Source organism: Cibotium barometz, chromosome 39 (genome assembly GCF_041138505.1).
Source record: "Cibotium barometz isolate CiBa-2024 chromosome 39, ASM4113850v1, whole genome shotgun sequence".
Classification (NCBI taxonomy): domain Eukaryota; kingdom Viridiplantae; phylum Streptophyta; class Polypodiopsida; order Cyatheales; family Cibotiaceae; genus Cibotium; species Cibotium barometz.
In genome coordinates, this window is record NC_141084.1 from 7,290,154 (window position 1) to 7,306,933 (window position 16,780).

Here is a 16,780-nt window from a genome sequence, read left to right on the forward strand (position 1 = left end):
TTTTTTAGGGGTGGCTACACACCACATCCATTTCTCTCCATAGGATGGGCAAGTGTTGCTACCAATATGGGGTAGGTATTTTGATGCAGCCACAACGTTTACACAGGTAAGCGGCTGCAAAAAGGTGAAGCTGTCCGGGCAGCAATACTATTTGCAAAAAAGTATTGTGAAGCTGTTATCTTCTGATTGGACTAGGAATACCTACCCATCCCAAATTCAGGGACTTGTGCAATGTGGCTGCCCAAGGTTTTCCAAGTGGCATCCTAGTCAATGAAAGTTTGTCATGAAACTCGTAATGGATGTCGGAAGGGCTCTTGCCCAATGGCTAGCTCACAACCGAGCCTACACAAAAAGAGGTCATGAGTTCAAACCCGGAAAACCCAAAAGGGTGCAGGAAATCAATCGAGAGATCCAAAAAACCTTCAAACATACTCTGAGAGTGATTACATTTATTTAGGTGTCAGGGTTTGAACCCCTTACCTGTAAATATACTGACATTTATACACTGCCTATTTTACAATCCATAGCCTCAATTATATTTGCCGGACGCACACCTTTGCAGGATAAAAAGTAATCGAGACATCCAAAAAAACCTTCAAACGTACTCTGAGAGTAATTACATTTATTTAGGTGTCAGGGTTTGAACCCCTTACCTGTAAATATACTTACATTTATACACTGCCTATTTTACAATCCATAGCCGTGATTATATTTGCCAAACGCACACCTTTGCAGGATAAAAAGTAATTCAACTATGCCTGCTGTATGAGCAAGCAATCTGTTCTGTACAATCTTGGTCACCACGCAACCTTGATGCTGGGATCTGTCAAGGCTTCCCAGTTTCCTGAGTATCTTTGTTCTGGTGTCTGTGGCCAATCTCATGCTCATATAATCTATATTTCTTCTCTCTTTCGATAACTATGGCCGAAGCTCCTCCCCCACCATTACACACAGCTGCAACTCCAAGATTCAAACCTTTGAGAGCAAGGCTTGTGATCAAACTGATAATAATTCGAGCTCCAGAGGCACCAATAGGATGCCCAAGTGACACAGCTCCACCATGGATATTCACATGTTCAGAGGATAAACCCAGCAGTTTCCGATTCGCAAGGTCCACCACCTGGCAATGAGGCTCATCACGTTTAGAATCATCTCTTGCACTCTAAATTTTTCCAGAGTATCCTTGTGTTTAGTTGCCACTTCTAAGTTTGGTCGTGGCATACCTTGCAAAACTGTTATTAACAAAAAGTTAAACAAAATCCAATAACGATACTCAATTCGATGAACTCCTTGCATCAAAGTATGGTACATGCATGCATACATACTTATGTGCATGCACCCATTACAAACATAAATACATGCATACCTACATCCATAAAATACATGCATTATAAGCATACATACATGCACACAAAAATGTATACTTGCATGCATTCATGCATACAATACATACTTGCATGCATACATTACACACATACATACATATATTAAACTCAACAAAAATCAAAGTGCATCTTAAAACCATGAGAGTCTACTCACAAAGGCTTCAAATCATCAACTCCATCATGTATAACATAGACTACATGCTATGATATCCCCATTCATGCCATCAGCACCCTAGAGTAGATGCAGATTCATGCATAAAACTATGTCTGCTTTAATAGACAGATTTTCATAAATAAACCACCATACTGAGTTCCTATCACTTCTCCCGAGGTGAAGGGCAAACTCAGCCGTGACGACGGCAAACTCACACACACACACACACACACACACACACACACACACACACACACACAATAGCTGGTCAGCAGGCAAATGCACCGCTTACAATGGAATTGGCATAAACCAGCTGGCCGCAATTTGGATGAGGACTTCAAATCTGCATGTCTGCTAATACCGCAGAAAGATATACCAATGGAAACAAATGCACATACATACATATGTACACATGCATACCAACCTATATACACACACACATGAATTACAAACAAATGAGGTTACACATACACACTTACATGCATACATGCATTACAAAGAAACAATATTACATACATAATGTAAGTAAATAGGCAAGTTGGGTATATCCAGGAGAAGACTTTGATGCACCCAGGCAAGCACCCAAACACACATCAGGTAATCTTACTGAGAAAGCTTCATTGATTTCGAACAAATCTATATCCTCCAGATGCAGACCAGCTTGATGCAATGCCAGAGGGATAGCGAGTGCTGGGCTTGTGGGGAACTTTTCAGGTGCCTGCTTAGAGAATGTTTTTAAAAAAAGGTTAAAACATGGAACTTCATCTTGCAGCAAAGAGCAAACCAGCTGCAAGCAAGACAAACTTTGCAAATTCTCTTTGAAATTTACAAGTGAATACCTGTTCAGCATCACAAAACCCGCGTATGCGAGCTAGAATTGGGAGCCCATTTTTCTCAGCATATGCAGTGGATGTTAGTAAAAGGGCAGCCGCCCCATCACTAATGGAGGAAGCGTTTCCCGCCGTAATTGTGCCACCAGCTTTAAAAACAGGAGGCAGGGATTCAAGCTTATCTGGATCAAACTGCAAACCAGAAGCTAGAGTGCTCGGAGTGCATTTTTGGGATTACTATTATAGCCAAAAAAAACATAGGCCTGATATGCCCTTTTATAACCGATTTCTAAATTTTTCCACCCCAAAGAAACATGCACACCTTGGAGCAGTCCTCATCGAAATCCACAAATATACTCTGCTTCCCCTTCTTGCCTGGAAGAGTCACCGGTATAATCTCCGCCTTAAAAGCGCCTGTTGCTTGGGCAGCAGCTGCTCTCTTGTAGCTTTGAATTGCATGATCATCCTGCCATCAAACCTATATGAGTAGAACAGCTAGGCTGGTCCCCACCCATGTCAGATGGCAGGCAGGATTGCCCGTCCATCCCTGATGGCACGCGGGCCTAGATGGGCTTGTCACTCAGGGACAGCGCTTCTCTGTAACCAGCCTTCATATTGAAAAAATAGAATTTTTTTGAAGAATCCTACCTGCTCTTCTCGTGATATTCCCATCTCTTCTGCGCACAACTCTGCAATTATCCCCATCGAGACATCCTTCATGGGGTCTTTCAGCCCATCACGCAGCAGACTATCCATCAAGCTGTAGTCACCCAGCATCTTTGCAGGGTGTACTCTGGGTAATAGATATGGTGCATTTGACATGCTTTCCATTCCTCCAGCAATTACAGCCTGACTCATACCCAACATGATGCCTTGCGCTCCAAGCATCACCGCTAAGACACCAATAGAAATGAGAAAACAAAAATTTGTAACTCAGACATTATGTAGTTGTATCCAAAGATATAAACAAAGATCCAAAATATCCTCACAAAAGTTCAGAAACCCACTAAACACCCTGCAAAAAGGTCACGCAATCCTAACGCTTGCCCCTGTGCAGTACCCCATTTGAACCATCCACTATGAAAGAGGAGGAAGAAGGGGCCTATGCAATGAAACCCGAAAGAGGGGGAAGGAGTTGGGGCCCGAGGAAGGAGAGGGGAGAGGGGGGGGGGGGGGGAGCATAAGGGCTCATGGGTGGTAAGGTAAGCTGCTCTGCATGACATGAAATTAGCGCGAGTATCAACATACACATGCAAAAGGATATTTCAACTCGTGAAACATATAAATAACGTTAAGGAGCCCCACAAGGAGGCCAAGTCTATCATGCGTCGACAAAACTAAGGCAGATGAGTTCTATGGACTCAAACAGAACGGGTCACCTATGCTTGCTTCAATTTTCTAGTAAGGTTATCACTTTAGCACAGTAGTTAGGGTTATCTAAGCGGGTCAAGATGGATCAATTCATTCGTGGATTGGATCCTAACATTCGGTTCATAGTTCATAACTTTGAACCCAGCACATATGACCGGGCTTTGACTCTCGCTCAAAATGAAGATGAACGGAGACGAGCCAAAACAACCACAGTCTAGTACCAAACCCCAACAGTAGCAAACTGCTTCACAGCCGAGAAAAGGTAATTCATCTTCTAAAGACAGTAAGGACGGTAGTTCTAGCTCTAGTCCAAGAGGTAAGAAGCATACACCTCATCATCGGCCGCCGCTGGCGAGGACTCAAGCCGGCCTTTCGCCCCCTCAGGCTCCGTCGCTCCAAACCTAAGAAAACCCCCGAGGCAAAGACTAAAGTAGGCATCACTAGAGGCTATCTTTCCTCCAGAGGAGGAAAGGAAGTACCAGATAGAAAACCGATGTTTTTTCTATCATACCATTGGGCACGGTAAGAAGAGCATATGGCTCAACATCATTCACACCCTCCGTGGTCAGTGGGGGAAGCTACAAGGAGGTTCTGACCGCATGTGAAAGCAATGGAAAGCCTTCTTGAGACTTTGGAGGCCTGGCCCTTTCCTCAATCACAGATAGAGGCGATGACCCCATTTGGCACTATAGACCACCTATGTGGTTATTTCCTCCCCCCCCCCCCCCCCCCCCCCCCCCCCCCGTATGAGATAGCCTTCTCCTCATAGAGCGGCCAGCCAGAGGAGAAGCACCTCTCCCCCTTATGATCAGTTGTTTCTTGCCCTTATATGAGGCAAGTTTGTATTTAGCCCTTCGTGGTTGTACTTAGCCCTTTGTGGTTGTTTCCTCTTTAACTAATTGAAGGATCTTTTTCCCCAAAAAAAAAAAAGAAGGATTGACAGAAATGGCAAACGGAGCAAGCCTCCAAGCAACCTTCTTCCACAGTTGCCACAACCTCTCTTGCTCCACCAGCACCACCTATTACCACCAATGCACTTCAGCTTTTACCTTCTATGCATCGTATTTGATGCTAAGTAGGAGGGTGAGAGTGATGCTCCACAGAAAAGCATGATCCAAGCTTATGGCTCTGCCAAGGGCCACCAGTTTGTAGTTCTATTTAACATGGGCAATTCTGAGGACGCCATCTCTCCGCAGTTGGCTACCAAATGAGTTGTACATTAGTGCCCTATCATTTGGATGTGGACGGGTTTACACCTGGCTTCCGCACCCACGTTTCTCAAAAGGCACAACAGTTTCCTTTCCAAGTTCAATGTTGGAATTAGGGTTAGGGTTGCAGCAATGCACACACACAAGATAGAGAAGCTTGAGAGCACACAAACTCACTAGATTAGAATAAACAAATGTGTGCCAAATACAAAAGATAAGTACACACCCCAAAATTAGTAGATAAGAGGACGAGAAAAAAACCTCTTAGTGAGGGAAAAAGTGCCTCGACGGTCCTAAGTGTGTTCACACACATCACTACTATATAATGCCCCTGGAGTGATGATGTGAACATGTACAGGGTATGGCCGATCAATCTTGAAAATGCAATAAGCCCAAAGCTTTATGAAAAGCTTCGAACTTTTCACAAGGAAAAGCCTTCGTGAATAAATCTGCCATGTTGTCATGTGTAGGCACATAGACCAAGCTGATCTTTGCGGCGGCAGAGAGTCTTTCCCTGACACAGTGGTAATGCACCTCAATGTGCTTAGTGTGAGCATGAAACACTCGGTTCCTCGCAACTGCTAATACTCTCTGGCTGTCAGTGAAAATCGTAGTGCTAGACGACTGTCCAACACCCAAATCAACCATAAGACGTATGAGCCACACATACTCAACTGTAGCTGTAAAAGCTGCCTTGTAGACTGCTTCTTGCAGAGCCATGATATACATGAATCACCAAGACGAAAGCAAAACCCACTAGTGGACACTCGTGTGTCATAACATCCAGCCCAATCTGAATCACTGAAAGCATGCAGCTGTGACTCACCCCCCTTTGGATAAAATAATCCAAAATACTAGGTGCCCTGTAAATAGCGGAAAACCCGCTTCACAGCCTGCCAATGCTTCGTACCTGGGCTATGCATAAATCTGCTCAATTGTGAGACCGCATACTGTATATCTGGCCTCGTGTTGCAGTGCCATAGTAGTTAGGAAACGCGTTTCCTACAAGGAAAGAAACGTGGAAACGTTTCCTTGTAGAAAACGCGTTTCTTTCACACAAGTTTTATAACATTTTTTTTCCCCCAAAATCCCACGTCAACATCAGGCGAGTCTTTGGATAATTTATTCTTTGATTTCCGTACGCCGCTTTCCCCTCATCGTCAACATCGAATACAAGCGCTGCCCGGCTTACCCCAAACCTGCACGTTTCCTCCCTCGAGTCGCGTGTCTACAGCTAGGTGTGTTTTTTATCAATCCTCCTCGCTAATTTTAGCCAATTTGGGGCAAGATGAAGATGCTGCAAAATGGGGATTTTCTTCACAGAGACCCCATTAAGCCTCCAACGTTTGCCTTAGACTTTGCCCAAGGGTCTTAAAAGCAGCTATGTAATCCATTACATGGCTGATTTTTGTCAATTAAAGTGGTTTGAAAATTGGGGGTTTCTCTGCAAGCAGACTCCTTCAACAAAATGCCTCGCACAAGAGATGATATGTGGACCCATGTGATTGAATCGGCCTCCTACAAGGGTGGAGGTGCTTCCAAATGGCAGTGCAAGTATTGTGGTTTGCAGTCCAGTGGCAGCATAGACCGGGCGAAGGCCCATTTCACAGGTTTAGCGGGGAAGGGAGTTAGCTCTTGTCCACTTGTGCCGGATGCTATCAAGGCATCATTACAAGAGTGGAAGAGAGCCAAATTATTAGGCCAAATGAAGTTACCGACAGAAAAGGAGAGGAATGAAGATGAGGAGGAAGATGTGGATGTCTTAGCCACAAGTAGTACAAGTGTATCCAAGAAACAAAAGGTTTCAGAAGGTAGCTTTGCACCACGGCCACAAAGGACTCCCATTGCGCCAAGGCCTTGCAAAGAGGGAGCATCAAAGCCAATCTACAGATGCAGGCAAAGCAAGAGGCCACCCGAGAGCTGACAAAGCTCTTCATACAATGTGCTTTGTCTTTCAATATTGTGCGCACCGCACGATGGAAAAAGGCCATGAGGGCAATCAGCCGCATAGGATGTGAGTGGGAGGGACCCTTTTATGCGGCTTGCGCACACGGGAGCTCAGAAGGGAGAGACAAGCTGTGGAGATGGAGATAGAGCCTCTCAACAAAACATGGAAAAAATATGGATACACTCTTCTATGTGATGGATGGTTGGATGTTAGAAAAAGGAATGTTTATAACATCCTCGTCTCATCATGCAAGGGCACAATGTTCTTGCGTGCCATAGATGCATCCATGGCAGGCACAGTGGTGACAGGTGAGTACATTTGGCGACACATTCGAGAGGTTGTCATGGAGATTGGGCCACAAAATATAGTGCAGGTGATCACTAATAATGGCTCAAACTGTGTCTCCATGGGAAGGATGATTGAGGACGAGTTTCCTGCCATTCTTTGGACTCCATGTGCTGCTCATAGCTTGGACCGCCTCATCGAGGATGTGGCAAAGATAGGTTGGGTGTCAGACATCTTTGAGACCTCTCGCATGATGGTAAAGTTTGTGACAAAGAGGCCAAAGGTGCTTGCTATGTATCAGGCACATAGCGACTTAGAGCTTCTCAAACCTTCTACTACTAGATTTGCATACACATTCATTGTGGTTGAGAGGCTGGTGAGAGTCCGCCATGGACTCCTACGCATAGTGGTTTCCAAGGAGTGGATGGCTTGGGATGATCATGATAGTCCCAAGGCCATTGCATTTGTACGTGTTATCATGAGAGACACTTGGTGGCAAGAGGCTGAAGCTCTCATAAAGGCCATTCAGCCTATTTATAGTGTTCTTCACATCACGGACATGGAGGGCAACACTCTGGGACTCCTGTACGAGTTCATGGATAGAATTGGTGAAGCTTTGAACCGCTGCACTGTCTTATCAGCAGAGAGGTATGCTGCATTATGCATGCACTCTTAGTCTCTTTGATTCTTCAATCTTGTAAAATATCATGTTTATGACATTATCCTGTATACATTTCATGGCTGTTTTTTTAGGGTTCACGACATCCAAGCTGTGTGGAACACACGATGGGATTGGTTTCATATACCAATCCATGCAGTTGCTCACATATTGCATCCTCTTTGGAGAAATGAGGAGCAATACAATAATGAGGAGCTTGAGGATGGATGGCAACAGTACATCCAGAGATACACAGGAGGGGATGCGGACCTGCTAGGGCAGCTGGAGGATGAGCTACTTATTTTCCGAAATGGTAGCTTTAAATTTGGTTCAGTGACGGCCAAAATGCGGGAGACACAGCTACAGCCAGTGTCATGGTGGGAGAAATATGACATCAGCACCCCTCACTTGGTGAGTCTTGACTCTTGGTTCTTGAATCTTGCATAAGAATCCACTTGTAGTATTATGTATACTTATAAGTTATTTCTAAATTCTAATAAGGGCTTCAACTTCTTTGGTTGCATGAATTATGACAAAAATCCCTCGCCATTCGAGTCCTATCACAGAATTGTAGCTTGGGTCCTTGTGAGAGGAATTGGAGCACTTGGGCCCTCTTCCATACAAAGAAGAGGAATCGGTTGTCCACTGTTCAATTAGAGCGGTTGGTATTTTGTCATTGCAACCTCCGCCTAATTGAGCAGGTAGGCAATCCCATCGACCTCGCCAAGTCAATGTTGATAAAATCGACATTGAGAAAGTGAAAGAAGTCCCAAAGATTCTTAGAGAGGAGCGTGACATTTATGCCATGCTATATGAGGAGATCACACCACCTGCACGTGTTAGTCGTGCACATTCATCTACAGCAACACGTGCTAGTTCCAATGCAGCAAGTGAGGCGAGTGTAGCAGCTGAGTCTTCCTCCACATCCGATTCACATTCTCACAGTGAGTCTGAGTTTGACGATGATGAGGATGAGGAGATTGAGGACTTGCAAGACTAGCTACTAGCTAGGCTGAGAGTCGAGAGCCAGAGCCATTGTCCATGAGCCATGTGGCTTATCATGATTTATTATGTATGGCTTATGGGCATTGGGCCATGACTATTGATTCATCATGATTCATGTATGATCATTGATGTGACATGAACACTTCAAACTTATAAGTTTTAACCTATGTAGTGTGACAATGTCATGTATGGTTTGACATTGATGATGGATGATTATATGGTTTTTGTTATTTGTGATTCAAAGACTATAGACTATAGGCTTCAAATTGATGTTTCCATGTATTCTATGCATTTAGTGTTATTTTTACATATTTTATATAGTATATATTTGAAATTTTGTACATGCAAAAACCTGTAGGTAGGAAACTTCGGGCTAATTTTACGAAACCTGTTTGAAACGCATTTGAAACTTTTAGGAAACCCGTTTCAAACAACCCCCTAACTACTATGTGTTGTACACATAAAGAAGGGATCCAACAGCCTCCTGATACAAACTAGCATCAAAAGAGTCTCCTGCATCTTGAAGACTAAGTCGAGTACACGTCTCCATAGGTGTAGCCACAAGTTTACAGCCTTCAAGATTAAACCTCTTCAATTGCTTTTGTATATATTTAGATTGCTGTAACTTGGTTGAACACAATGCTAATCAATACACTTAAAATACACTAAGATTTGATGGACACATGCTCAATACAAGAAGTAATTTGCTAAATTAACAAGAGATACACAATGAGCCAGAACGGCCGGCCCCTCCCTCAAATAAAGTATATTGATCTTGGAAGAAGCAAGTACATAGTGTCATGGGCATTTCTAACTAGATTTCCATACCAATGCATATGAATACAGTATTGTAAACAAGTGGTTGTCGATGTACACTTGCAACTCACACTACCCTCTCAAGTGCCCATGTTCCCTACCATCTGCTCTCTATTGTTCCACCAACACATGGTAGCAACAATCTGCAAGAGAGCACGTAGGACAAGAGAACACTACACAGGGTATGTGATCTTGTAATCCGGTTCCTCCCTCCTGCTACTTGCTTTCATATTTAAGCATAAAAGCTTACCAATTGCAAGTAGAGTCGATGACAGTGGAAGTCTTCGCGATGGAAGTCCTTGGAGTGATGAGGTCTTCGATTTGTCAAATTTCTTCGCAACAAAAGTCTTCAAGAGGATGAAGGGAACCCTGGGAAAGCTTCCCCTATGGTTCAACTTGAGGAAGGAGAACTAAAATTAGGGTTCTCAACAAAAAGACCAGAAATTACAGCAATAAAGAGAGCTATTTTGCTAAATTTCAATCGTTGGGAGTGTGTAGGAGAGTGATTAGCACCCGGAAACACTCTTGGAAGCTTGGGAAACACCTTAGCAAGCTTGGATATGGAGTTGGGAAGGAGAAAGTGCAGAAAATACAGCCCAAATGCCCTCATGAAGGAGGCGCCTACCTCTAGAGAGAGGAGTGAGGTGGTGAGTTGTCCACTCTGGGTGGCAAGCAAGTGCTTTGTGGAGCAAGCTAGAGAGGACACATGGCTGGTTACTCCCTTTGTACAAAGGGGATAAGGTATGGGCGGTGGACATTGGGTTTTGTCCACCTCGGGACATCAGTGTGTATAAACGCCGGGCTGGTCATAATTTATTAGAGAGTTTTGGTCGCCCAAAACTTAATAACATGTCATTCGGAGTGTGTGTGTAAGCACAACACCCAAAGACTCGAAGATGGGAAACAATCGGTTTCTCGCCATAAAATGCCTCAAACGGAGTCCTGTGAGAGAGAGCGATTGTAAGACAAGCAATTGTAGGGCAAGCGATTGTAGGGCAACAGTTCAAAAGGTACACCGCAGTGTTGACCGCTTCTGACCAAAGGCGTTCAAGCAACTCTGCTACAAAGAGCATGGAGCATGCAATATCCATGACGATAAGGTCCTTGCGCTCCACCACTTCATTTTGTGAGGGGGTGTTGGTGGAGGTGAGCTGGCGTTGAATGCCCTGCTCTTGCAAGAACTCGGTGAACTAATGGGAGATAAACTCACCACCATTGTCACTGCGAGCAATCCCATTCGAGACACCCATTTGGTTAGTGACTAACCGAACCCACATGGTAAAGTATTGGAAAGCATTTGATTTATGCTTCAGGAAATACACCCACATGTAAATCGAATAGTCATCTAAGCACGATGAGTAGCATGCTATGGGAACGGTGTACGATGCTGCTTACCCATTTGACATGGCCGGCAGACATCCTTGGTCAGTTTAAGGCGGGGTATGCCTTCAACCAACTGGTCCCTAAACAACTCATAGAGCGTGTCATAGGGCAGGTGACGATAGCAATAGTGCCATAGTCGTTCAGCGTCAAAAGGAGCTCTAGTCACATAGGCACGAACCCGATGAAACTCAAAACCTTGGAAAGATGGCTCAAATAGAAAAGTAGACATCCGATATAAGCCATCCTTCTGTGCTTGACCTCGGGCAACAACAAGACCGGTAGTCTCATCAATCACCTCAACAACTCGCTTGTTGAAGCAAACTCCACGATCGAGTTGGGTCAGCTGGGATACAGAAAGTAAGTTGAGGCCCAAGTTAGGAACAAGATAGACATTGTCAAAGGTTACCTAGTTGGGATCCATGGTAGTGTCAAATAAAACGGTGCCAATTGTTGCCACATCGAACTTCACCCTTAGCAGGACACTGAGAAATGAAAATGTCAGCATTCCATGCCATATGGTGTGTAGCTCCACTGTTGACTATCCAAGTGACTGGATGGCCACAGGGAACAATTGGGTGGGATTGACACAAATGGATCATCAAGTAATTGATAGATTTGAACGAGAGTAGAAGCTTCCACACACTAACTGCCTCATCTAGCTCGAGGTTTCGTCTTCCTTTCGCAAGAGTGACCAGAGTCTACTTGAGATGTGGCCTAAGTGACATTGGCGGAGGGGCTGAGATGAGCTATAAGAGATGACCAATCACACATCCCTTCCGGGGTGGTGAAGGATACTGACCCGAGGGGGGGACCTTGAGCGACCTGACCAGTGGTTCGCCACAGGGAAGGCCTAGGCCAATTTGTACCAATGCCTTGTTGCTAGTTCCTTGGTGGGGGACCCTGCAGAGTAGGTGCTGGAGCATTACCCCCTCTCGACCACCAATTTGGGGCATTGCCGCCACCTTGGTTGTTTTGGCGATTCGAGTTGGTGGTGTTGGGGTTGGTACTGAAAGAAAGTGAAGCAAATATAAAACACAGATGTAGGCTCAAGTACAAGACCTGTAAATGCTGGAAACTGATGTTTATTGCTGAAATCTGAGCACGAGGGAAGCCCGTAGGTGCTGTACAATGGTGAGAAGCAGTAGCAGCTGCTAATGACCTCAACTAAATGCTGAAAAATGAGATGAATTGAGGGAAAGGGAGCCAGCCCTTATATACTCCCTCAGGATGTTGATTGGCCAGCTGTAGCAGGCCGACAGCATGGCAATAGCATAAAATGCCTAAAAATACCAAAAAAATAGTAGAAAAATGCTGAATAATCTCTACTAACATATGCCAATGCAGGGCCTCATAAATGGCCAATACAAGCATGAAAAAAGATGATGTAGACCCTCTGGAGATGATATAATCCAACACCTCCTCTTCAATGCCAGAGGGGTGGTCCAATACCAGCACGCTAAAGTAACACCTCCATAGTAGCTCTCGGAAGTGGTTTGGTGAAGAGATCAGACACATTGTCCTTGGTAGAACAGTAAGCCAGTCAAAGTAGGCCCAACTTGATCCAGTCGTGTACAAAATGTGCTTGGATCGTCCCCGTATCACATGATTCTGTGCTGGAGCAATAGCACTCTGAGAATCCGAGAAAATAGTAACCGGGGAAGTGTCAGCACAGCACAAATGCTCCAGAATCTGATGAATCCAAAGTGCCTCAGTAGAGGAGAGAAGGTAGGATTTATACTCAGCCTCGGTGGAAGAAGCAGAAACAGTCCTCTGCTTTTGAGACTTTCAAGAAACCAATCCAGAACCAAGCATGAAGCAATATCCAGATGTAGACCTCCGAGTATCAATACAGCCTGCCCAATCGGAGTCTGTGAAGCCAACCAAATCAGCACCACAAGAGTAGGTGATGCCATAATCTGATGTACCTCGGAGATAACGAAGAACTCTCAAAGCTGCCTGCCAATGAGACCTTCAAGCGGCTGATGAGAACTGGCTGAGGACACTCATAGCATAGGAGATGTCTAGATGGGTGTTGGCAAGGTAAAGCAATGAGCCAACAATCTGCCGGTACTCTGTGGAATCCACCAAGGGTATACTCATCCTCCTTGGATAACTTGGCATTGGGATACATGGGACAAGAGAGGTGTACAATCTGACAACCCATAAAGTGTGAGCAACTTCCGCACATACTTCTACTGAGAAATGAAGATACAGTCATCTTTCTGCCAAACCTCCAGCACAAGAAAATAATGTAGAAGGCCAAGATCAGTCATCTCAAATGTCTTTGAAAGCTTGGACTGAACCTGTGTGACCTGTTGGGTGTTGGACTCACACACTCACACACACAAACCTGCACATTAGGGTTAGGTGCAAGGTAGAGAAGCTCACACACAGAAATGAGAGAGAGAGAGAGAGAGAGCCAAAAGTGTGGTATCCACAAAATGCAAGTCAACCCTTGCATGTGTGCCACATCCATATAATATAGAAGTACAAAATATTATATGTTAGAGTGTCCTTTCACACTTGATGTCCAAGGGGAAAAACCACATGGGAAAAAGTGCCCTTGGTTAAGCCCTGTTCACACATAGCACTACCATAAGTGAGCATATGCCTACAAATCCCCCCTGTAGGAACAACTCCGAACAAAGCTAGATGACAAAGCAATTAAATGCATTTTTGTGAGCTATAGCAATGAGAGCAAAGGATACCGTCTTTATAATCCAACTACACGAAGGATTTTTGTGAGTAGAGATGTGGTATTTGCTGAAAATTCAGAACAGCCCATGGTCAGCTTGTATAAAAATAATGATACAGGCTTACAGGACATGTTTGATGGACTTTTACCCATTGCAATAAGGAGGAATTCAGATCAGCCAGCCCCTACACAAGAAAATCCACATGTAGAACATGTGGACCAGCCAGCCATTCAGCCCCCTTCTATGGAAGAAGTGGAAGATCTTGTCAGGGAAGAGCAAACAGCCATAGATACAGCCAAGTCAGTGCCAAGATGGTTGCTGAAAACTTTGCAAGAAAGCAAACTTGCAGCTCCACTCACAGGTAGAACAAGGGCTAGTTCCAGCCATGCTTTGAATGTACATCGTGGGGAGTCTGCATTCGCAATGGGTGGTCTCTTTGATTCAGAAGAGCCTTCTTCTTATGAAGAAGCACATGAGAATGAGCATTGGTTGCAAGCTATGCAAGCTGAAATTTCTTCTATCATGAAGAACAATACATGGGATCTTGTGGAATTGCCTAAAGGCAAGCATGTAATTGGAACAAAGTGGGTGTACAAAGTCAAAAGAAAGTCTGATGGTACTATTGACAGGTACAAAGCAAGACTTGTGGCTAAAGGCTACTCCTAGAAAAAGGGAATAGATTATGAAGAGACTTTTGCTCCTACTTCGAGAATGACCACAATAAGATCTGTGATTGCATTGGCTGCCCATAAAGGATGGAAAGTGCATCAATTGGATATCAAAACTGCATTCTTAAATGGGGATTTACAGGAGGAAGTATATGTAAATCAGCCCATTGGTTTTGTAGTTCCTGGTGAGGAACATAAAGTATGCAAGTTGCACAAAGCATTGTATGGGTTAAAGCAAGCTCCAAGAGCTTGGTATGATAAGATACATGCTCATCTAACCAGCCAAGGTTATGAGAATAGTCCAGCTGAAAGCACATTGTATGTGAAGAAAACCGATGCCGATATTCTCATAGTCATCTTGTATGTAGATGACATGCTCATTACAGGTACAAGCAAAGCACAAATTTCAGATTTCAAAGCTGATTTGAAAGCTGAATTTGATATGTCAGATTTGGGGCCTTTACACTACTATCTCGGCATACAGTTTATGCATACAGATGATGGCATTGTTATGCAGCAAACTAAGTACATAAAAAGTTTGCTAAAAAGATTTCACATGGATGAATGTAAGCCCATTTCTACTCCGGTAGAACCAGGTGTACGGCTTACTATGCATGATATTGGAGAGCCTTTTGAGGCCGGCATTTATAGCCAGGCAGTGGGATGCCTCATTTACTTGTGTAACACGAGGCCAGACATATCTTTTGGAGTGTCTTTGTTAAGCAAATTCATGCACAGCCCAGGCACAAAGCATTGGCAAGCAGTCAAACGCATTTTTCGATATCTTAAGGATACCCTGGATCTTGGTTTGTTCTATCCCAGGGGGGGCAGCTTGCAGCTTTATGCATACAGTGATTCAGATTGGGCTGGTGATTATGATACCAGGCAATCCACCAGTGGGAATTCTTTTTTTCTTGGCAGATCATGCATATCTTGGTTGAGTAAAAAGCAACCCACTGTTGCTACATCTACTTGTGAGGCTGAGTACAGGGCAGCCTTTACAGCTACAGTAGATTGTGTATGGTTGAGGAGACTATTGGCTGATCTTCGTGAGTGTCAGCAGACACCCACCACCATTCTCACTGATAGCCAGAGTGTTATGGCCGTGGCACGAAATCCAGTATTTCATGCATGTACCAAGCACATAGAGATTCATTATCACTATGTCAGAGAGAGGCTACATGCAGGGGAGATCAGTTTATCTTATTGCCCTACACAGGATAATGTTGCAGATCTATTCACAAAGGCTTTACCTCGAGAAAAGTTTGAAGCTTTCCGCAAAGCTTTGGGCTTACTCTCATACAGAGAGTGATCTGCTACCTTGTACCCAAATGTACGCATATAATCCACTGTTGGCTTTCGGCTATACCAAGCCTCAAATGGTGTTATGGTTTTCAAAGCTTTTGTTGGACACCTGTTCAACACATGAGCTGCACACATTATAGCTTCCATCCAAAATTTGTGAGGCAACTTTTGTGTTTTCACCATGCATCTTGCCATCTCCATTAGAGATCTATTTTTCCTTTCAGCTACACCATTCTGCTGCAGTGTGTAAGGCACAGTACATTGGTGTTTGATGCCCTTTTGAAGCACATAATCCTTGAATGCATTTGACATGTATTCTCCACCTCTATCTAAGCGGAGTGTTTGGACTTTACATCCACACATATTTTCAGCCATTGCTACAAAGTGTCGAAAGCATGTAAACACATCTGTTTTCGCTTTCAAAGGGTAAGCCCAAGCAAACCTGGAGTAGTCATCAATGAATGTGACAAAGTAAAGATGCCCCCCTATGGATGGTGTCTTCATCGGACCACATACATCACTATGTATGAGCTGTAATTTACTTTCAGCTCTAACAGCTCCATCTTTGGGGAATGGTTTTCGTTGCATCTTTCCCAAAATACACCCCTCACATACATGTCTTGGTGGAGACTCAAGAGGCGGCATATTATCAACCATATGATGCTTCTGCAAAAGCATCAAACTCTGAAAATTTACATGTCCAAAACGAGCATGCCATAGCTCTGCATCATGCATAGCAGGAGTGTGGGCAGCCACTGTATTTGCATCATAAGTGCGCTTGTCATAGCTGTCCAGCTTATACAAGCCTTTGTATTGTGTTCCAGAAGTGACTATTTCATAACCCTTTGATGGGTCTTTTACCAAACACTTCCCATCTTCAAATTCAACCTTTAAACCTTGGTCGTTTATGGCTGAGACGGAGAGCAGATTTTTCTTTATCCCTGGAACATACAATACATTTTTCATACATATATTGGCACCATTGGCTGCAATAAGTATGACATTACCAATTCCCTTTACTGGATATGTGGTATGATCTGCACATGATACACTGCGGCCTTTTGAAGC

The 16,780-nt window shown here is 44.1% G+C and overlaps 1 protein-coding gene across 5 annotated transcripts in view; it reads right to left on the reverse strand.

Annotated features, from left to right (window-relative positions):
* Positions 1-406: 406 nt before the first annotated feature.
* LOC147615670 (acetyl-CoA acetyltransferase 2-like) overlaps positions 407-16,780 on the reverse strand; it is a 38,819-nt gene continuing 22,445 nt past the window's right edge. For 2 of the 5 annotated variants that reach the window (XM_086778228.1, XM_086778224.1), the window contains exons 4-8: positions 3,018-3,262; positions 2,692-2,835; positions 2,379-2,561; positions 2,147-2,257; positions 407-1,120 (exon numbers count right to left, since the gene is read on the reverse strand). In XM_086778228.1, coding sequence (XP_086634354.1) covers positions 827-1,120; positions 2,147-2,257; positions 2,379-2,561; positions 2,692-2,835; positions 3,018-3,262 — 977 coding nt within the window. In that variant the 3' untranslated portion in view covers positions 407-826. Of the gene's footprint in view, positions 1,233-2,055; positions 2,258-2,378; positions 2,562-2,691; positions 2,836-3,017; positions 3,263-16,780 lie in introns of all 5 variants that reach the window. The other 3 variants (XM_086778225.1, XM_086778226.1, XM_086778227.1) reach the window with 3 other exon arrangements.